Raw genomic sequence first — 23657 nt, forward strand, 5'->3', positions numbered from 1 at the left:
TGTCTTATTCCAATTCTGCCTTGAAAAACATTCAAAGGAATGATCTAATGCTCAGATATTTAGACTGTTGTACATGGAATAGAGACATTAAGGTGGGAAAAAGCTATCTGTGATAACTTAGGTGAAGGAACCACTTATTTTTTTGCATTTTTATGCATTTCTTAAATTTACTGAATATCTGGTGGTTACCCTTCTAAACAACAACATCTAAAATTTAATAACATAGAATTCACTCCAACAGCTGAGTTATATTTAGCTTTCAAGCTTTTTTTGTGCATCTAGCTACCAAGACCAAATTTATTTGTTATACTGTTTGGCGCAGAAGTAATACCTTTTTTGTTGTCTCATTCTCTCCATCTCCCTGTTTACTGCAGAACACCATAATATCACATTGAAATTATTTTATGTCACATTTTAACCTAGTGGGAATTCACCCATGAAAAATTGTGAATCTAGTTTATGACTCTTTGTTATCTGGAGGATGCAAAATGAAAACCTAATTTTAACTAGAATTTTCAATGGAATCCCATACAGACATGACAGCGTGGGCAGATGTGGCCTCAAACAGCTCTGGGTTCCTGCTGTGTGTTGATATTTTGAGAGAATACAGCTGTGGCTAGATTAATCAGTAACATGAAAATCTGCTGAATATTATTGGTTAAAAGCAACAAAGCTGATTGGACTTTTTTATTTTTGCCAATCAAGTGGAAAATTGACCTTAAAAACACCAAATGCCACCAAGCTTTAGACTTTAAAAATAAATGAATTTAAATAAGTGTGAACATGTTTGCAATATGTCATTTCCTATCAGATTAAACTTTGATTTTCTTATATAATGTGTGACTCTAATAATTCACCTCTCCATTTAAAATGACTGAGTCCTGGCTGCGGTTTTTAGAGGCCGGGTGTGAGTAGTTGGTCTGGGTCGCCAAAGGCTTTACGGAGATCAGCTGAAGGGAGCCAGAGGAGGTGTCATACAGGTCTGAAGAAAGTCCACAAAGAGACAACAAAGTTCTTAGTCAAAGTACAAATTCCCCAATCTCTGTCTTAACTCTGCATTCAAACCTGGTAACATTCATTAGGTTTATATTAAAAAAGAAATGAAAAACCTGAGGAAGACAACAGATATAAGGCTGGAGCCGTGAGCCTGTTTGATAAACGAAAGAAACTGTCTTTGCACTTTGATTCTTTATCCAACATCAGGCAAACTTGATTCAGTCTCTATTATCTCTCTATTATTTCTTAACTTTACTCAAATCCAGCCACTACAAAAAACACATTTTGGCAAAGTTCGTCTGACTTACAAGCAGAGTGTCTGACTTAGATGAATCTATCTTACACCCTCAAGAGAAGCGTTTAGCTTCTGAGAACAGAAATTAGGAGGGAGATCATTAAAATATTCTAGGCTTTTTACTTGGAGGAGCAGGAAAAGTGAGGCTTCACATGTTCTTTCTGCATATTATCTGCTGATCATTCCTGCATTGTGTGTGTATTCCTGGGCCACAGCCTCTGGTAGTGTGACATCCTGTATCAAGAGTCTATCTACCTCATGCATATTCATCTGGTCCACCTCTGCTTACTGCTGAGTGGTTACCTTTCTGCCTATAAAAAAGCTGCAGTGCCATGCGTTTGTCTGCAGGTACCTGCAAGCCTGAGAAAATGAGACTTGGGAACTATTTTCACACAGGCAGCGAAAACATTTTTGCCAATTGAAACACCTGACCTTGTCAGCAGTGGAGCAGCAGAGCAAATCATTTGTATTTGCATCTACAAAAGACTCACCATCCCTCTTGTTCGTCTCCTCCTTTTTCAGTTTCTGCTGTGCTGTGACTTTCAGCATCGTCAGGCCCATGCCGGAATTCATCCTTTCTGATTCGTTGCTGATGACGGAACCGTCTTCACTTGGCAACTTGCTGTGGGTAACCATAGCAACAGGAGAGGCGGTAAGCTCTCAGGAAGCAAGGCAAATACTCAGGTTATGTCATCCCTCCCATTTACACGCTCACCCTTCTTTCTCCTCCTGTCTCAAGTGTCCAGTAACCATAATGTATTTTTACCTCGTTTGTCCGCATAGTGAAATAAGAGTGTTATTTAATTCTTCACAACATGCTACGTGTTTTAAGAACACCAGTCAAATCAAGACTACTCAGTCCAGCTTGCAGCTTTGCTGTTAAATCAAAAGGATTTAATAAGCTGCAACTGTTAGCAAACTTTATCAACAGTGAATATATTTTGTGGAATTGCGTGTAAATCCTTTTTCAATGTGAATTTGAAGACATACATTAAAGGGATTGCCTGTTCGTTTTTTGCATTCGTGTCCCGAGTGCAGAATGACTGACTCTTCCATTAACTTCATGCCGCTCTCCTTTCACTGACTTTAAACTGTAGCCGGAATTAGAGCTGATCAAGTCTGGGCTCGACGGCCATGAGGCTGACATCAAAGCATAGTGGTCTACCCCCTCATTGTCTGCTAAAAATGATAACAGCAAAGAGAGTCTGTGGAACAGTGGCCAGCATCCCCAGCTGTAGCGAGACAAGGCTGGAGAGTGCTGGTTACACTCCACACTCACAGCTGAAGGACCATGTCAAGTCATGTGCACAGGTCCTGTTAATGTGAAATGTTGGTGAGATTTTGCACTTGTTTTCAAATGGATATTTAGAACAAATGTTCAAATTAGATACAGAAATGCATATGTCTGAAGGCCCTAAAACAATACTTTATTGGGCTACACCACAAATGAACTGTGCAGAAAAATGTCTACTTGCCCTCATTAGTGTTGATGACAACAACCACAGTTACTTTATGTTTAGTCTAGTATTGTGTGAATAGCATTTAACATTTAGAAAAATAAACTTTAAATTATTATTAAACTCCCTAATATCTTCACTTTTTCATCAAGTCCTTCATGTTCACACCAATGAATGCATCTCATTTCCATGATGATTGGACACATTCTAAGAATTTCATGTAGTCTTTTGTGTATTTTTTATTTATGGTATGCAAAATTAGACATTAAGCAACTTGGTTCTAGTTCTTTAACACACTTTTCACTAATCGAATGCCAGTGGTACAACGATTATAACGTTGCTTCAGGGAGGGAAATTAAGTGCTGTTCTCAAAGTCATAACAGTCCCAATTCTTGCATTTTTACCCACTAAAGTAGGTATAAGAGTTAGTGGAAGGGCCAGAATAAAAACAGTATAGGAACATAATTGAAACACGAATAAAGAAACAAAAGAGATGAGTGAATCTGACAAGAAGCAAATTAGGCAATTGACTTTCCTTCCAACCTAAAAGCTAAGTTAAACATATTTTTACTGATATGTTCACTGTTCCTTCTCAAGTCTAGACAATCTCAGTATGGTTTCTCTGTCTGGTCTTTAAAATACCCAACTAGAGTTGATATTTCTTTGCCTTTCTCCATCCATGTTTAGCACTTTATAAATCTGATTTAACTTTAGTGTTTGACTTCTAAAAGTATGCAACTGGACCAACTGGTAAAAAAAAAAAAAAAAAAAAAAAAAATCACAAATTTTGTTGAGATAATCAGTTATTTTGTATCTGAGTCACACCTTAAGTAAAAATAAAACATTTTGTGATAATGTTTGCATGTGAGTGATAAAAATGAAATATGTCTGGTGTGGCGCCACATATAAGGTTTGCTTTAATTGATTGACCAACTGTTTTTCTAAATTGTTTTTTAATCAAACTTAAAATTGTCTTTCTTGAAACATTTCACGATTCATCCAAGTAAGTTTTTTAGGATGATCTTCCGGTGAAGATCAGAAGATCCACTTATCCATCAGACTGATGAAGCCATTTAGATGAACTGTGAAATGAGTCCAGATGCCATGACTCAACTTTAAGTCAAATGAACAAATGGGAGCCTTCAACAACATTTATTATTTAATCAGAGTGTATTAGACTGAGTTGTACGGTGGCCCAGAAGGGTCACAACACAACACATTAACTTTACACACAACACACTAACTTTACACACAACACACTAACTTTACAACAGAAAGTAATGTCACAGTGAGCTGTGGAGGGAGCATGTTATTGCTACAAGAGAAGCTAGCAGCAGTGTTGCCAGAAACTTTGTCTGTACTACGGTTCTCCTTCCTCTAAACGCACACAATATGAACGCACACTCCTCCCTCCGCTCTGACACCCTCCTCTGTCGCTGCACGCGCGCTCCTCTCCTCTCCTTTTTTCCACTCCGTCCTGTGTGTGCGTGTGTGTTGGGGACTGCACGTGCCTGTGTGAAAAGACGGAGCGGAAAAAAGGAGAGGAGAGGAGCACGCATGCAGCGACATAGGGGGGTGTCAGAGCGGAGGGAGGAGTGTGTGTTCATATTGTGTGTGTTTAGAGGAAGGAGAACCGTAGTAAAGACAAAGTTTCTGGCAACACTGCTGCTAGCTTCTCTTGTAGCAATAACATGCTCCCTCCACAGCTCACTGTGACATTACTTTCTGTTAGGTAGTTAGCTGCTCAGCCCAGTAGAAATTTCAGAATAAAAGCACTTCAATTGCTGCTTTACTTCCGTTGTGAGTTAATGTGTTGTGAGGTAAGTTAATGTGTTGTGTTGTGACCCTTCTGGGCCATGAGTTAATGTGTTGTGTTGTGAGTTAATGTGTTGTGTTGTGAGTTATTGTGTTGTGTTGTGAGTTAATGTGTTGTGAGTTAATGTGTTGTGTTGTGAGTTAATGTGTTGTGTTGTGAGTTATTGTGTTGTGTTGTGAGTTAATGTGTTGTGTTGTGAGTTAATGTGTTGTGTTGTGAGCTATTGTGTTGTGTTGTGAGTTATTGTGTTGTGTGTTAAGTTAATGTGTTGTGTGTAAAGTTAATGTGTTGTGTGTAAAGTTAGTGTGTTGTGTGTAAAGTTAGTTTGTTGTGTATAAAGTTAATGTGTTGTGTATAAAGTTAATGTGTTGTGTGTAAAGTTAGTGTGTTGTGTATAAAGTTAATGTGTTGTGTTGTGACCCTTCTGGGCCACCGTAGAGTTCACTTGGACAGGAACTGCTTTCTTGTTTTGCTTAGAACTAATATGGGCTAATGTGGTTTAATACATTCCAGAGTGGAATTTGTAATTGTTTTAACCTATGTACTTTTGTGCATATGTGATGCACACTTGTGTTTTGGCTGCTGTTTTTGGGGTTCGCAACAGTGATTCATCTGTTTGTGACTCACATAACTAAATCAGCTTTGGTTTTAAGACAGATGCCCTTCCAAATACAATCCTTTGGGACTTGGAACCAACACACAAGTTATGCATCCCTAATGCAACCATTGTTTTAAAACATTATAATGAATTACAGGATTACTTGCATAGATGAGGACTGTTCTTAAAGTGGATTACAGCATTTGGAAGTAGATGGTGGGAGCACCGTCAATGATACCTTTTGTGTTTGTCAGCAGGGAGGCTTTTCTTGCTGGCAGTCCCATCTTGTTGCAGTGCCTTTTCTAGTGACAGTGACGTGTCCCGAATTTGTAAGGACATCACTAATGTATCCTGACTGGCAGGTAACATCTCCTCATCTCCCCCCTGTTGGCCCAAGTGCTGTTTGGCATAGTCAAAGCCCTGGACAGGCTGACGAACCAAAAACACGAAAGTGAGAGACATGACATTTTAATGTTTCTTTTTTTTTTACTCTCAATAAAATTCTGACTTTTACACAAAAATCACAGGAGTCACATCTTTTGACATCTAAGCCATTAAAAAGCCGGACTGGGATTACAGAACTGCAGTGTCTTTAAAAAGATGAGGGCAGATTTAACTACAGCCCCCATCTGAGTTTCTGTCAGAGAAAGATCTCACAGGCGCCACCAACATGATCAAATTTGCAGACTTTTCACTAAACTGCAGAGATGGAAGTCAAAAAAGAAGGAAGGGGGGAAAAATCTATCACTCTCAGCTTGGTAATAGAGAGAAGACAATGGAGGACAGTTCATTTAAGACTTTTAATACAAACACGCACACACGTAAGCTGAAATACTAAGGACTGCTCTCATAAAATTGTCGCTTTTTATCAAACACACTTGGTTTGCTTCAAAGCAGCAAGCCAAAGTGCAAAATCAATCTGAGAAAATCCCCTTAACATCCTCAATGACACTAACATTTTACAGAGAATGAAGGATTTTCATTAAAAGCCATTTAAAAACTATAAGGAACCAGATTGATAAAAGAGATTTCTTTGGAGGAGCATTTTTTCAGAACCTTTGCATGTTTTACCTAAGAAAATTAAAAAACACACACTGAACACTTAGCTCGGATTACAACGCTTGGTTTGTTAGAACACCTGGTGTCTTTCCATATCTGATGGAATTAAGTTGTATCTTTTACAAGACAACATTTGTGTGTTAAACTGCTCTGAAAGTAGATCTTTTTCAGCTTAATGTAGAACATTTCATTGCTTTCCCTTTAATGCAATTCGATTAAAAACGGGTAGTGTGATGTGCTGGGAGTTGCACTCTGCATTTTAATTTATCTACCCTGATTTATTTCAGCTGAGCTGCAACGCAAAGCTGAACCACAGCTATGGGCGTAGAGCTATAGCTTTGATTAGGACACTGTGACAACCTTGAAGCAAAATTTAAAGAAGGCAGAGTCCAGCTTTCCAACATAAGACAGTTTAATCTTTTACATTTTGCCGTCAGCAGACAAATCAGTCAATGTTGTATACAATCAAGTTCGACTGTGAAAGGTTTGCTTATCAACAGCTTTATAGTTTTATTCGACGTCAGCCTTGAAATGGAAAAATGGATTGGTGTAAAGAAAGGTAATAGAAAGAAAAAGATACCTGGTGATAAAAGCCAACGTCTCTTCTGTAAGCCATCTGGAAACAACAAAGATATTTTTTTGCATTTACAGGGATGCATTAGTGACAGATACAAATATTTTAGTTAATCACAGTTGCAAGGAATGACAAATTCAGATTCATCACAAGGTCTAAACACTTCTGCAAAAGAATATATTTTCCATCATCTGTTACTCTCTTTATAATTTTTCCCTGTTTATGTGGTCTGTGATTTGTCAAATCAATTATTAAAACATAACAAATGGTCAAATTTACCAAACATGAAAAAAGATGATTTCACATCTTTTCAAAGCAATTTTAGAAAGACAAAGCAGGAGACAGGTACCTTGGCTCGAGGATTGAGGTTGCCGATGGCATCAGCTTTAAAGTCATTCTTATTCTTTCTGCATAGCACGGCTGTGATGATGATTATAATAAGTAATACCACTGAGATCGGAGCCAGCACTGCGGCTAATATCCAAAGGTTATTAGGCGGGTTCTTAACCACAGCTGGAAGATAAAACACAAATAGTTCTGTTTCACCGTCTTTCCATTTTCTGGGATGAAGCAGAGTCTAGACGCTAAAAGACGATCTACTGGCAGCTTCACTGGAATTATGACAGACAGCCCGCTTTCACGACTGAATCATGTAGCATTCGTCACACCCACACTAAGTGACACAGCTCAGCTTGCTGTATAGCAGGCCTGAATCAGCTTTCGTAGGCAATGATCCAGAAGAGAGTGATGCATGTGTTCACCCTTTCTCCCCTTTCCTGTGCCTCTAAGCACAAGTACTGCACTGCCTCCAGTTTGCAGTACTTGACACTTCACAGAGATTACACAGCTACCTTTTTCTAAATTGACCCTCATCCCAACTCTAGCTTTACTCCCAAAACGGACGGTGAGACATGCACTTTACTGACCATCTGACCCTTCCTAAAAAATAAGCAGAAAGATGGACATACGCTCTGCCTGCAGCTGGACGAAGTAGCCAAGGGTGAGAGCCATGGTTTGAGAATCCACTGTGTTCAAGACCTTTGCAGCTGTAGTGCCCAGTAAGGGGATGCCATTGTGTTGAACGTAGTAGGTCATCTCTGCAGGATTCTTTTGCCCAGAACCTCTGTGGATGCTCACCATCTAGTTGGAAATGACAAGGTCTTTATTTTTTTTGCATGTCACACCTCACAGGATTGGTTGTCATGCAATGTTAGGCTACAAAAAGGGTTTAGAATTAGGACAAATATAGAATTACTTATACAGTAAACAGTTTATAGGCTCATCCATGCCAGTTTGATACCTGGACTGTGTAGCTGCCTACAGTAGTGGCTCGTTTGAAGCGCGTGCCCTGTTGACTCGCCAAAATGAACAGCTCTGCTAGTCGCTGCTCCATCAGACTAGCAAAGCTTTGGTAGTGTCCCTCCAGGCTGACATTATCAACATCCTGTATCACTGCAGATATGTTGATGAAAAGATAATAAGTCAGAACTGTCAAAGGTGACATAAAGTTGCAAATAAAGAGAAAATATGTAAATTTGCATTCCAACTTGTTTTACAATATGAGAAGAAAATCAATAAGATACAGTTTTTGTTTCTTATTTCTGTTTTCAGAATCATAATTGTAAATGTAAAGATTTAATACTTCTGGCTAGTCTACATATTTTTTTTTTGTTTTTTTTGTCGAAGGGATATGGCCAAAGCACATCAAATCTCATGCTTAAAGCAACTCAACTGGTTTCAGTTGATTACAGGAGTAACAGCTCTATACCAAGTTCATCATTCAAACCTTTTATGTGAGGAAATAAAGTTATGCTAGCCTCTAATATTAATCATCTTGTTCTTTAAGGGATACCCAGACTGGGATATTATGTTTGGATTAAGATGACGTCTGAAGGCTACAAGACAAAATGACACATCTTGGTGTCCCAGCAGATGCTTTAGTCCTGCAGGTGATCTCAGACTGTGTTAGACTCAAATTCATAAACAAGAACTTGAGATTTTTAAACTCTTCCTGGCACTGGCCTTCCTCTTACCAAGTTTTTTTCCCATCAAGAATTATATCATCAGACTTAAAAGTTTTAACTTTTATTCTAGCTGCATGGTATCGACAAACATCCTCGATGTCTGCAATTCAGGCAACAGGACTTTATCATCTGTAAAAGACGATGGAACAAAAACTCTCCATCACATGGCTGCTCCAGAAATTTTGTTTAGTAAAAGCGATAAATAGAATAAGTTACAAAATACAGCCAGATTATCCCAGAAATTAAGAATTTTGAATTTCTGCTGTCACATTTGAGGGCTTAGGAGCAACAGAATCCGTCTGAAAGACTCATCTACATTGCTGTACAGTTGAACACCATTGATTTATTGCTCCATCTGAGAATCTGCAGCAATCCATGCACCCTGTAGAGGAAATGCAGTTAAACACTCCTACACACCTAAAGTGTTTGTGTGAAAGAAGACCGATAAGATTGTAAAACATGAGCAAACATATTCAACTTTCCATAAATAGTGATTCAGTTTGCAGGACTTTTTCTGTCAAACACATCCTGCTCACATATATTTTGATCCATGTAGTAATAAAAAGAGAAGTGCTCGCATTTCACCACTTGTTTGATGTGTACACACCAGCAATATATCACTGTAGCAAGGGAGCCATTTAAACAAAACCTCTTTCTTTCTGTCAATGCATCAATTCTGTAACATTGTGACCACAATTTCCAACACCAATGACAACATTTTTTTAAACAGTTGGTAAAGAAATTGGAGAAATGGCACTCCCACCTGTGACCACCCAGAAGTCTCTGGTTGCTATGGATGTGTTCAAATTATGATATTCAAGTGCTGCAAAAAGGAAAAAAAAACTGTTAAAATAGACATCAAGCCTCTCATCTGATGGTTACAATTTATTTATAAATAACGTATCTCTTCGTGATGGATTTGACTGCCAGATATTGTTTCTTGTAAAAAACAATTGTTATAATTGCTCACAGATATTTAGAAAGAGCCAAACAGTCTGTAGGTTGGTTAAATTTTTCTGTGTTAGACATCTCACATTAAAGCCACATTATAACTGAACATAACAGAGCTCTGGTTGACTATTCCTTCTCATCTATTTGCTGCCTGAATAAGCCCTTGTGCTGGAGACTGGTGCAGCAGATCGGGGGAATGCTTTATCGGTGTTCTGTGGAAACCGGCTTGGAGAACTGCACTCTTGGGTGCGACCGGGGAGATGGGTGTGGAGTATGAATGATGGAATGTTCTAGTTGGTGTGCAGCTTCAGGAAAGACAGCAAAAGCAGCAAGTTATCATGAGAACTGGAAGGGCATTTGCTTGAAATTACAAGAAATGAAAGAGAACGACCAAATTCTTCAACAAAAAGCTATATTAAAACAATATTTTCGTTTTACAGCCACGCAGGCTTTTTATGTTTTTATGTTTTTATGTTTTTATGTTTCAGTCGTTGGCTGTAAATTTACCCAACATTCATTTTACATCTAAGAGAAAAAAAAAGTGGAGAGTGCTGGAAGAGGAAAAGAGCTGAACACAGAGTTTCAGCCATCATTGGTGCCACAGGAGCTACAAAGATGCAAATTGGCTCTCCAAGTGGTGTGACATCCCAGCGTTTCTTTGCCAGACCAAAACCTGGGGTGGTTGGTGCATATCTACTGTTGTTTTTTTACTGTAATAACTGGGTTTAAATTGGGAATGGAGCCACTGTTACCATATGCTCACACCTCCTGTAGGTGTAATATCACCAGTGAGGTTACAGGACAAACAGTTCACTGTTAGCCTAACTTCTACTTTTACTACAGAAGGTTTTCCTTTCCTCTTTGTTCCTGTTTAGCAAAACATAAATTAAAAAAAATCCTGCTTTCAGGTGATACAATTTTTCGAGAAAATTCAATTACAGTAGAAAGTGGGCACAAATTAAGGCTAACGAATGTAAATGTATTTATTCCTGACTTTAAAACAACCTGGCCTCTGTGATTCTTTGCTTCAGTTCAGCAGCTCAGACTTTTACGGACAAGAATTAAGTGAACCAGCTTTGCAAATTTAAATGTTCCTGAATATGCACATATGAAATGCAACCAGCTTTTATAGTGAGTCTGCAAGGCTAAATCTTTCCATTTTTAATCATGTTTCAGAACTTTTTGCTCTAACTGTCCATATTCTTCAGTCCAGAAGATTGGAGATCCCCTCTTAGTATCATTATCCCACCTGGGTAAACTGGTAATATCTTGTAAATTTGTCAAGTAAGCACACATCTTTACTTTTTAAAAGTGGCTGTAGAAATTGAGGTCAAAATTTGAGTCCAATACCATATAACTAAAAAACAAGTTTAAATTGGAAGATGAATATACAAACTTTGACTTCAGCATCTTGCAAATTAAGGAAATAAACAAGCACTATTCTCCTGATTGTTAGGGAAGATACATTTGTTTTCACACTCATGAAGTCCTCAGCTTGTGCACGGTTGTGTTTAGCTCAACCTCAAAGAACTCATTCATTGTTCTACAAGTAACTGCTCTTCAGCTTAGGCTCTCCTTTTACTTTTCTTGCAGGACTATTCTTTCTGTTCTTGCAAGAAAGTCAGACATTACAACTAAAATGTTACCACAACAAAAGCATTCTGGTTCAAAAGTAAAGCATTTTCACTAAGTCCTCTAACTGGTTTAGCAGTTTTTTTTTTGTTCTTTGTTTAAAGTCATGTGCCTATCAAATCAATTTGGGCAAACCCATAAAGTCATTTATTTTTAGCTTTAAGCATCACATCTTTTGTTAAAACTGGTTGTCCTGGTTAATTAAAACATCCTCTGAAAATATTTGCAACACAACCCTGAGGTCTCATAAATTAGGAAAATACAAGCTTAGCTGTACAGAAGCTTGACATATTGCAGTGTCATCATTTATTGAACATAAACAAAACTAAATTCTGAAGCTTGTCTGAAATAATGAGTACACCTAATAAATTATTTTTGTAGAAACACCTTTGGCACAAATATCATTATTTTTTTAAATCTATGTTATTTTGCAGAGACAAGTGCTTTCCGATGCAAACATCCCTGCTTGTTTCACCATAATGCTAACTAGATTTCTCCTAATCAACTTGCATCATATTAGTACATTATGTAAGAGAAGTGGTCAGACTTCCTGATGAGCTCTTAAGCAGGTGGATGTTGCCGCTAACCTCATAGGTCATGACCCTTTTTGATTTCAAGGAAAGAACTGTGATTTGAATTGTTTTTCAGTTTGGGATCTTGATTTAATAATACACATGAACTAAACTTGGCCTGATGATGCAACGGCTACCCAGACAACGACTACTCAAGCAGGCTGCAGGGCAGAGGCAGGTTCTTTCATCCTTCTCTGTTTTTCCAATTGTGTAAAACCATACTTGAATTTAACAAGATGATCCAAACAAGAGTTGTTTTATTGACATAAACTTTGGTCATCATAATTCCTGGCAAAGCTGATCTTCAATATGTATAAATACATCCTATATGCTTTGTTTTGTTTGGATTTTTGACTAAACTTCCACACATTAACCTAGACCTGATAAAGGTAACTAACTGATAAAGCTAACTAATAACTTTTGATTACATCTTTTTCTCAAATAACTTAAGAGATAATAAATACAGTCTGAGAGGATTAAATATGATTGTGAAACCAGCTGTGAGAACAAACAATAAACGTCACTGTTTCTCCAGGAGTTTAGATATAGAATAACTCCAGGGAACACATTAAAATAGTAAATCTATTTTAAAAAATACAAAGCAGTTATAAAGGGTGATATAATCATAGATAGTGATATGTCAAAAGGTGAACAACAACATAAGGGCGTTGACTAGATTCATTTAATTTATTTCCATAACTAATTGCTTTCAATGTATGGTTTTTCATTGAAATAAAATACTGTTTGTAGCAATTTAAGTTTGGACTGAATTAAAAAAAGGGGCTTGAACTCACTAAGAAATTACGTTTTAACCAAGCCTCTTTTTGAACTTTTTATATCGTCATTTTTTGTTATACTAAAATATTCACGATATTCATTTTTAAATTGATTTGTTAAAAAATGATTTATTAAACTTTAGACTTTAGTTTAAAAAGGAAACGAGTAAAAATCTGTTATTGTTGGTAAAATATTGCATTTTATTGTTTTATCAGGGCCAACCTGATCATCAAAACTAAACAATAGAAGTCTAGAGAATAGACTGCTTCTCACTACTAATCCATAATAGACAATAGATCTTAGTTCAAGTTTATCCCTCTGCTGCACATATAAACAGTCCTTAAATCTGTGAATATCAGTGAAATAATGATGAATCTTACATAACAAAAAGAAATGTAAGTCATGTTGTTACACTATTTTTAAAATAAGATGCCACAGCAGGAGAACCAGAAGTCCTAAAACAGTTGGTCTTTGCACACATTTCAAAAACAGAGGTATACAATTCCCAACTGTGTTAGAGACACTACTAACTAACTCATTCATTCATTCATTCATTCATCTTGTAAGCCGGTTTGTCCCTTTCGGGGTCACGGGGCTGCTGGAGCCTATCTCGGCCAATTGAGGGCAAAGGCAGGGGACACCCTGGACAGGTCGCCAGTCTATCGCAGAGTACTGACCAACTGACATATATAATACAGTTGGATTTCTTCAGCTGTGGGCCGAAACAACTTTTCTAGTCAGCTCATGTTAGAGATCAAGCACATATTTGAGTCAAATTTGATAAAGCAGCCTCAGGGTAATTGTAATGTACCATGTTCAAGAGAGCAGTCTACAGATGGAGAAAAATGCTTTGAACCTTAGCTGTTGCCAGCAGCCAAATGAATTTTCTTAATAATGCAATCTGCCACGGGGTATTACCAGGACAGTGATGGCTGGATTCTCAACTGCTGTATCAATTCTGTTATGACAGCAAGCATTTTTTTTTACTTGGTCAAAGATCAGTTTTGCCAAAGTGACCACAATCTTAAAAAAACATTGTTCTCATCCAGATTAGACTCCATTTTAGTTGATACACGGGTTTGCTTATGAAAAAAAAAAAATCAAGAAGTACCGTCCACACATGGTAGACTGCACAACTGCATCTTTATTGACATACCCAATTTTAATGATAATTTTTTTGGTTTTCAGAGCCAAAAATTGTGATTCTGGAGCATATCCAGCATGTTATTATCATCCAATCAGCAATCTCCCATAGTACCTACCTTTTCCAGTTTTTGTAAAAAATGTAATGTTTCATGAAAACAAAAGTAATTTCCAGAAAATCAAAATGAAATGTTATAGAATGAAACACAGTAAGAAACCACAATGTTATTTGGGATGAAGCTATACTGGATATGCTCTGTACTAATCATAAAGTTTTTAATAGTATGCAGACATTGAAGACACATTTAAAAAACATGAACATCAACAATTCCTGAAAATTACTTTTGTTTTTTGAAACGTTAAATTTTTATTTTGTTTCACTTTTTTTTTTTTTTACTTGTCCTGTCCAAATACTGGGCAGACAGATGAGAGCTGAAGGCCTGTTGTGTTGGAAATATTTTGCTTTAACAACAGGGGTTATTAATCTTCAGACAAACCAGAGGTATGTCTGAATAAACCCGTTTTGTAATCGAGGCCAAACTTTATTCATTTTAATCATATTTGAAAATCTTTTGTGTTGGACTGGACGGAAAAGGAAAGGAGGGAAGAAAAGAGAGGGATGTTAAAGAGGGGGGATAGGAGGGTGATTCTGGGGGGGGGGGGGGGGGGGAACATGAAGCAGTATAAAGCAACACATTGCTGGATGGTTATCATTACGGTCAGGTTCAGATGTAATACAAATCTAGAAGGGGCGGGGCCTGTCCACACACACACTCAAATTTTATAAACATACCTGTTAGTTCCAAAAATGTCCACATGTCAACATGTACACAATACAAATATCGTTCACACACGCATACTTATGCATTCAAACCAACTAGTGTGAAATATTTCATTCAATCACGCAAAATATTAGTGCAAAGGTGAGCTAACACCTATGCTCAGGTGAGTGTTTATGTTCTTCTAAAATGGATGGTGGAATGTGTAAAGAAGGAGGGAGAGTTCCCAGCCATCCCCACACCAAGACCCCCGCCGCAGCAGCTGCAGCAGCCAGAACCCCCCAATGCCCACACGCCAGCAGATGGAGAGCAACCGCCCCCGGGTGATCACATCCGCCACCCAGGCCAGGGCCATCAGGACCGCCGCGGGGCCCCCAGAGCCAGAGAGAAGGGAGGCATAAGGGGGCAGAGAATGCAGCTCCAGCTCAAGCAGGAGAGCAGCCCACCCCGCCACGCAGGGAGGGCCCAACGCAGGGCCCTGCCCCAGAAGAGTGCCCACAGCCCCAGACGAGCACCTCATCATCACCCAGGAGTTCTGGGAATCCCCCCGCCCATACACCAGGTACGAGCCAGGACCCCCTAAGGGAGACCCGCCCCGCGCTCCAGGCAGCCACCCCCACGGCCCACGGTCGGTCCAGGAAGGAGCAAGGCAGGGGCCAGCCGCCCCCGCCCAGGAGGAGGGCACCCAGGAGAAGAGGGGGTCCACAAGAGGTGTTGTAAACGTGGCCCGACCAGGCTCGCCCACAGTTGGAAATTTGGCGAGGCCCAGCGCTCAGGGGCAAGGACCAGAACCCACACCACAGGGACACGGACACCCCCCAGCTCAGGCGGGATGTGATCCCCGGCTCTTGGTCTTGCCAGAAAGCTCAGGGATCCCTCTCCCTGCGTGGAGAGAGGGCCGCCGGGTCCAGGAAGCCAGCACCCAAACACGGCCACCGTTGCCAAGGGCCCAGTACCCCCTACCAGGGATGGGGTAGGGGACAGATGGTCCTACGTCCCACCTTCCTTGTGAAATGCGTGTATTTGTGAGGGCGTGTCTGTGCATGTGTGTGTGTTTATGTTGGAATGTATATTTTGAGGAGAAAGGGGGGTTTGTACTAAGGGGATGTAATTTGTTTCACATTTTAATTGTGTTTTCTGGTTTTGATATCTAAAATGTAGTGTTTTTTTATTAATTGTTTTCCTTTTTTGATTGTCGTTGTGATCTTTGATATGTTTTCGAATCAAGTGAATTTTTGGTGTGATTTACCTTTTCAGCGCCACTGTAGAAATCTGATTAAATTGTGAATGAAACAAAAAAAAAACTGATATATTGGCAGTTGATCCAGGTCATATTTGTCAAAAATTAGTTATCAGTACACTGGTGTAGATGTCTTAATGATAATTGCCTGATCTGTGTCTTTTTCTTCAAAATAAAATGCAACTTACGTTCAGCAATGATGAGTGGCGGATAGAAAAGGAAGTAGCCCACCAGCTCAGCTGACAGCTGACCAAGAAGATAAGAGGCAACAGTCCCGTTGAGATGAACAGTCCCATTCCTTATAGCATAGACCAATGACACAGCAGGAGATCCTGCTGCCTGAGAGACACTCATCATCTGAAAGAGGAAAAGTGTTTGGTTCAGAAAGAGGAAGAGAGCAAGACACGCATGGAAAAAGACTAAAACGCTTGGTACTCTGACCAAATTATTGCTGCATAGTTTTCACATGCATGCATAACCATATCAGTTAGGCTTTAAAATAAGCTTCCCTTTAATGTGGCAGCTTATTGAAATAATACAATCATTGCTTCTCTGGTGTAATTAGTTTTCATCTCAGAAAAGCTCTTAGAAAGGGCACACCTCCACAAACACTGCAGCACAATTTAACAAACACTGCACACAATTTACATCTGTTTCAGACTCTCATGTTAATTTAGGAACCTGTTACCAAGAATGTCAAAGAAAGGCAAAACTGTTTAACTTTACATTTCCCAATTAGGGCAATTTAAGCTATAGTTCTGTCAAATATGCAGTGTTTTAATTAGAAATAGCCATGTAAGCATCAATTGAAGCGAAAGTGTTTCACCACATTACCTGAACTGAGAGTTTGCTTTTACCATTGAACATTTTGGTCTGAGCCTCAGAAAACACCTTCTCCAGCCTCTGCTCCATCATTTGAGAGAAGCGACAGGATCGAGGGTTATCACCCGAACCAACAAACTGCAAAACTGTAACACAAACAGTCAAAGACCTGCAAATTAGTTTAAAAAAAATACTGGCAGACTTTTCTTGATGCTCCAATCTTTCAGTCTACATCAATATTTAATCATTTAGTAGATGCTTTAAAAAAAGTGATCTACAAATTAAGTACATAACAAACAGAAGCTAATTCAAAAACACATTCTAAGTAATAAGATCCATAAAAATGGTTTAACCCCATGACCATTCATTAAATAATGGGGGTAAGAGTGAGATGAGCAAGCAGTGGTGTAGTTGAATCAATTGATGAATGTACAATTCATGTTTTTTTCCAGTTTCTTATAAAGTGACACTAAAATTTTACACTCTCCTTAGTCGGGCACAGTCACAACAGTAACAAATAATGAAAGTCGCAGCCTGATTTGTGACTTATTTATTTGTTTTCATCCTGACTGAGCACCGGCTGACCTGTTTTCAGCTGGAAGCCAGTGGCAGGGCTCTGTCTCCACAATCCAACAGGGAGGGGCAGGGCTGTTACCATGGGGAGGTACTGTCGCAAGTCTGCAATCAGCTTGTCACGGCCATAAGATTTCAAGCCTTCCATCACTACAGAAGGAGGATAAACTATATCTCCTCCAGTGACGTGGTAAGCCACAGTCATGTTGGGAGACCCAAAAACAGTCTCCACCTGAGAAATGAGAGGGGGGAAAAAAGACTTTTCTCAGAAGTAATTCTGTAAATGCATCAAACATCATAAACTACATTCATGAAAGGCAAAGTTTAGGAGAAACTCCCATTCAAGCTGACTGGTATTTGATTTGCCAACTATTTACAGTAATGCTACCCCAAATCCATAATAATGGGATACATCTGTCACAAATAATAATAATAATAATGGATTAGATTTATCTGTGCTTTTTCAGACACCCAAAGCACTTACAATGTGTCCATTATTCATTCACTCCTCATTCATACTTGGTGATGGTAGAGGCGTGGCTGCCAGTTCGCGCCTACGGTCCTTCTGACCATCACCGGGACATTCATACGCATTCACACACCAGTGTCTTGCCCAAAGACACAATGACAGTTGACTGGGGGGAGCGGGGACCCTTCAATCATTGGACGACCTGCTCAAACTCCTGAGCCACTGTCACAAAGAATGAAAGAACCAAGAAATGGCAGACAAAAACATAGATCTATACCTTTATTTACATGAGTTATTATAAGCAGCCTCTTTGAACACTTTTCCAAGCACTGATGTTGTGAGTTTCATGAAAATTTTACTACAAAACATATATTTTATAAACCATGTGGGACCAAAAGGTATATTGAGCAACGTGACGGCTTCATCTTCATGGGATTGGACATTGTTAGCCTACTGATCCAACTAAATTGATCTAAAATCATTGTAACAAAAATTAGCCAAAATACATCAATGGGGAACAGTGGAATACTGAAGGAAACAGTGAGGAAAAATATATGTTTTAAAAGGGAGAAAGGGAAAATAATATGTCAAAAAAGTGTTACAAAGAGGATTCTTGGACAGAGAGGTCTTAAGGGATGAGGTCAAGTATCACAATCTCCTTGATGCGTTCTGCTCTGTGTGTTCTGACAATGGAACTTATGTCATTCCTAACAAGACTGACTTAACTGACCTCTAGACTGAAAAAAGAACGACATCAGATCTAGCTGTCTCTGCAGGAGACGCAAAACCATTAGGATCTGTTACATAAACCCAGGCAAAAGCCTGCGATAGCAAAGGCTGGAAAAACTGCAAGCTGTGAAGTGGCTCAAAATCATGGCGTTATCTCAGCACAATTCAGCCTTGTTACTTCCTCCATGAAGACCTTTATTATCGTCTCATCCTCTCGGGTTTCACCCACGTGAAGGTCTCATTAAGAGACTTTGTTTCCAACTCTCCTATTAACTCAGTGTGTGGTGGAATTTCGGCACGTTAACAGATGTCAGAGGTGGCATTCAAAAGGTTTTCTTTGGGTAAAATGATCTGTGTGCAAACCACACATCTAGTTGATTGTTACTGTTTTTAATGTTCAAATCTTATGGTTCATTTCTTCCTGTCTAATTCTTATCTTTTTTTTTTTCATCGACATGACACATTCATCTCCTCCCAACCATTCGGAACCTACAATTAAACACAGAGGCAGTTTCCGCAGCCAAAAGCGTACTTTCCATTGGAGGATAAAGGAGGGCCACAAAAGGAAACTTATACGCACTGACTGAAGCAAAAGTCCCTTCAAGACTGCAGAGAGAGGCAGAGGGAAAATATGAGACCTGCTCTGACCTTCGCATGTGTAGGGCAAACACTCCAGCCTTTACATACCTCAACAACAAGAAATACAACACGACAAGACAATTTACAAAACTGCGCACACACAAACTGCAACCCACCAGAGTCTCCTACATCAGCACCTGATATCATTTTTTACCCATTCAGAGTATGTGCAGACATGTTGCTGCATAAAAAAGTGATTCTGCATTATTTGGATTAGTGATCGGTTCAAAATCAGAGATAGTTCCTTATGACGTAGCAACATGTTCCACAAATGACTAGATAAAAAACAAAAACATTATTTGTGCACAGGATTTGCTAGGAAAATGCTGAGAAAGCCTTCCAACTAAAATTATTGTCATTATTGACATAAAATGGAAGAGTCCATTGTTGTGCTGTGCAATGATTTGTGCCGACACTGATTGTGAACACGTGCTTCTCTCGTAATCCACTTTAATCTTTGCTTAAGTCTTAATGTCTTTTTTTTGCTGTTAGCACAGTTCTTCAAATATGTGACACCATGCCTTGCCTTCTGGGACACAGAGAATCAACCCAATTTCTATATTAGTCCTTATGTTCTCACATAGCAAAAAAGAAACTCCTTGGTAGAAAGACAAACATCCATCTTTCTGCTGAAAGCAAATTTAAGGACTATACACATATGTACTCATAAATTATTTTTATCACATTTTTATTTGGGTTTGAAAATTAAATCAAAATATGTAAGATAATGGACATTAGGACCAAGGCAGGGTAAAAACAAAAATAAAAACTGAAATGATTCAATTTTAAATCAGTTTACAAATTTACAAGATTAAATATTGATCTGTTTTTCTATTTAAAATGTGTTTGGCCATGAAAATAAAAAATAGATTTAACATACCTAGTGATTTAAACTAAACAATAAAATAATGAATTCTTACACTAAAACAACCCAAAGGAAAGTTTTCCCCTAATAAAGACACAAATGACTTGTAAAGAAAAAAATCCATTTATGGATTTGGTTAATCGTTGTTCATTTTCCAAGGAAAGGCTCATTCAAGTTTAATTAAATCAACATTTATCAGACTAAGACTCAAAAAAAAATGCTTTTTTAACAGGGACATGTGGTTTGTTTGTGTTCAACCTCTTTGACCCACAAATCTCTGACACACCCATTTCAGATACTCTGGCTCTCTGCTCTTTAGGCCTATTTAAGTTCTCCTCCATCCAAAACCATCACAGTGTAACAGCATCTGATTAAATCTTTGTCATGTCACAGGATCAAGAAATCATAGCAGTGGATTAAGATAGAGGGTGAGCGCTGCGGGTGCCTTGGAAGTTTCAGTAGATATCATCCAAACAAAGAAAGATATGCCATTTGATGGGTTAAGACTACTTATACTGTAAAATGCAGTTTAGTTTGATGACATTTTTCAATATACTGAGTTTTATAGCACATAAGAAGCACCAATTTTATAAGAACTCTATTTTTACTAGCTTTAAATACATGAATGAAACATGAAAACATATAACAGACAACGTGGCTGTAAGTAAAAGCACAGCAGAAGAAAAAGAAACAGGATTATTCTGATTAAAAATTGAAATTGCAATCTAACCTGTGCTTGGGCAGATGTGTCATTCAGAGCTTTCCTCAGACCTTGACTCAGCCCCCTTCGTAAGTTCTGCCTCTGAATGCTATCCAGTCTGTTTCTCCTCACATAGATGGAAACAACTATGACAAACAAAAAGTTAGGCAGCCGACAAAAATATCCAAGGAGCAATTTTCTTTCTAAACATCAAGAAAATGGCATTTACCTGTTTTCACCCACATTCTCTCTGTGATGTTGCACTGCCGTGGTGGAGCTTCTGTGGTGGTGGTAAATGGTGAGATGAAGATAGTGGTGCTCCCCCTTGGGGGGCTTGTTCTTAAAATAGGCGGTGTGAATGTTCTCCTGCTGGACTGAGTTCTGGTTTGGGCTGTTCTTCTGGTCGTTGGTGTAGGCTGTGATGTGGTTGTGGTTGTTGATTGGGTTGTGACCCTTAGAGAAGGCATCGTAGTTGAATGGTGTGCTGCTGTTGAAGCTGCTGCTATGGTTGAAATCTTTGCAGAAGCTGTTGTGGTGTTCTGCTGAGGGGTCAGTGGAGATACCTGAGATGCCCCCTCAGTGGACCCAGCAGACAGAGTAATGCTGTCTGACTGCGAGGGGGCCAGACTGGCCTCCTTTTCTTTGGGGAAAGTGAGTACAACCAATTTAGACGTTGCAGCTGTTAACTCATCCACTTCTGCCTCTGCAAGAACAAACGCTTCAGTCAACCCTTGTAAACAAGCAGAATCCAACACTGGAGATGTGAACAAGGTTTTAAAAGAGACAACTTCGCTTCATGACGGTTTTGTCAACAACGTCTCAGCTGATAATAGAGACAATAAATGACTCCATGACCGTGGGTTTTGTGCATGATTGGTAAGATGAAGAAAATAGGGAAAAAAGAGAGGAAAAATGGGAAAAAAAAGATGTAGGAATTGTTTAGATCTGTTTTTGTTTCTGCTTTGAGCTAAAAGAGTTGCAGCAATGCCACGTGCAGGATCAGTAAAACTAAACCCTGGTCAGGGAGGGCCTGTTCTGTTTCACAGAAAAGCAAGAATCGTATGAAGATGTAAGCCTTTATGGCTTCTTCCAACTCCCTGCACACTTTACATCCATCCATCCATCCATCTTCCTCCGCTTATCCGGGACCGGGTCGCAGGGGCAGCAGTCTAAGCAGAGATGCCCAGACTTCCCTCGCCCCAGCCACTTCCTCCAGCTCCTCTGGGGGGACCCCGAGGCGTTCCCAGGCCAGCCGAGAGACGTAGTCTCTCCAGCGGGTCCTGGGTCTTCCCCGGGGCCTCCGCCCAGTGGGACATGCCTGGAACACCTCTCCAGGGAGGCGTCCAGGAGGCATCCGGACTAGATGCCCGAGCCACCTCAACTGGCTCCTTTCGATGTGGAGGAGAAGCGGTTCAACTCCGAGCTCTCCGCGGGTGGCCGAGCTTCTCACCCTATCTCTAAGGGAGCGCCCCGCCACCCTACGGAGGAAGCTCATTTCAGCCGCTTGTATTCGGGACCCCGTTCTTTCGGTCATGACCCATAGCTCATGACCATAGGTGAGTATTGGAACGAAGATCGACGGGTAAATTGAGAGCGTTGCTTTTCGGCTCAGCTCTCTCTACACCACATCGGACCAATACAGCGACCGCATAACTACGGACACCGCTCCGATTCGCCTGTCAATCTCACGCTCCGGTCTTCCCTCACTCGTGAACAGGACCCCCAGATATTTAAACTCCTCCACCTGGGGTAAGGATACTCCACCCACCGAGAGATGGCAAGCTACGTTTCTCCGGTCAAGAACCACACTTTACAGTTCTTTTCAATGTTATTGTTGTAGTTTATTTTCTGTTTTATCTTATCTTATGTCATGATGCTATTCATGTGCTAAATAAACGAATGGCTAAGAGTCAGAAAGTCATGTAAGAAACACAGAGAGATCCATCTTAACGGCAAGCTGGTACAGCAGCATTGTTAATGACGACTTCTGACCGCACTTTTACCATAATAGCAGATCAGAGAAAATCAGAAGTGAAATTCCAACCCTTTTTTTCATAGTCTAATGTTACTGATGAGTGATGGATACTCTCCAACATTTGGATAAACTGGAAATAGGTCATTGGTGACAGCTGTTGAATCATTTCAATTTATTACTTCAACCTTGTGTTCTTGTCTGTCTTCCAGTTTTTGATGTTGACATGATGAGCCATATGTTGCTGAATTGAATTTTACCTTGTCAAAGCCAGTAAATGGATTTTTAGATTTAAAAGAATGGCTTTGAAGAGGCAACGGCTTGGTGGCTCTCCACTTTGTTTATAGTGCCATTAGCTTCGTGCCAAAGCTGAAAATAGCACTCTGCCATTTCCAACAGTTAAAGTAGTGGATTCAGCCGAGGAAGCACTGGGCACAATCGCTTTTTTGTGTAAAAAAATGACTTTCCACTCTGTTGATCTGTTGCACTAATGGGGAGTGTCTGCTGGTCATTTCTGACGGAGTGGGTAAAGAAGACTGCTCATAATAACCTGCAAATGTTTCTTCATCTTTTATGTGGAGATGCTTTTCAATGAGACACATCAAAAGTTACAGACTTTTTTATCAGAGCTTTTCTTCAGCATGCAGAAATCTTTTGAAGTCATAAAAGTCAAGAGGTGTGTTGTAGGATGCCCCAGTGGAATACTTGTCTTGTGAAATGATGATTCTGTAATCAGATAAGACTCATCGTTTCCATTCAAGAAAGCAGCAACATCACTGTAGTAGCATTTTTGAGGGAATACTCCTTAGACTTGCGTCATATGAGCAGGTGTTTCAATTCAATAAGAATATTGCTTTCTTTTCTGCTTTTCTAAAGCTGAGGAAAGTTCCTGAAGAGCAAACTAATTAAACATCTTGTTGGCTTTTTGGAAAACTGAATTGAGTTCCTCTATTTCAGATCTCACTGGAAACTTCT

At 39.4% G+C, this 23657-nt stretch overlaps 1 protein-coding gene across 1 annotated transcript in view; it reads right to left on the reverse strand.

The window, feature by feature from the left end:
• kiaa1549l (KIAA1549 like) overlaps positions 1-23657 on the reverse strand; it is a 66523-nt gene that overhangs the window by 12200 nt on the left and 30666 nt on the right. Inside the window, exons 3-15 of the mRNA XM_023953517.1 lie at positions 20940-21413; positions 20741-20856; positions 17321-17540; positions 16748-16881; positions 16102-16270; positions 9583-9642; positions 8096-8247; positions 7764-7935; positions 7145-7308; positions 6802-6837; positions 5401-5591; positions 1783-1913; positions 858-982 (exon numbers count right to left, since the gene is read on the reverse strand). Coding sequence (XP_023809285.1) covers positions 858-982; positions 1783-1913; positions 5401-5591; positions 6802-6837; positions 7145-7308; positions 7764-7935; positions 8096-8247; positions 9583-9642; positions 16102-16270; positions 16748-16881; positions 17321-17540; positions 20741-20856; positions 20940-21413 — 2144 coding nt within the window. The remainder of the gene's footprint in view (positions 1-857; positions 983-1782; positions 1914-5400; positions 5592-6801; positions 6838-7144; positions 7309-7763; positions 7936-8095; positions 8248-9582; positions 9643-16101; positions 16271-16747; positions 16882-17320; positions 17541-20740; positions 20857-20939; positions 21414-23657) is intronic.

This window comes from Oryzias latipes, chromosome 3 (genome assembly GCF_002234675.1).
Source record: "Oryzias latipes chromosome 3, ASM223467v1".
NCBI lineage: Eukaryota > Metazoa > Chordata > Actinopteri > Beloniformes > Adrianichthyidae > Oryzias > Oryzias latipes.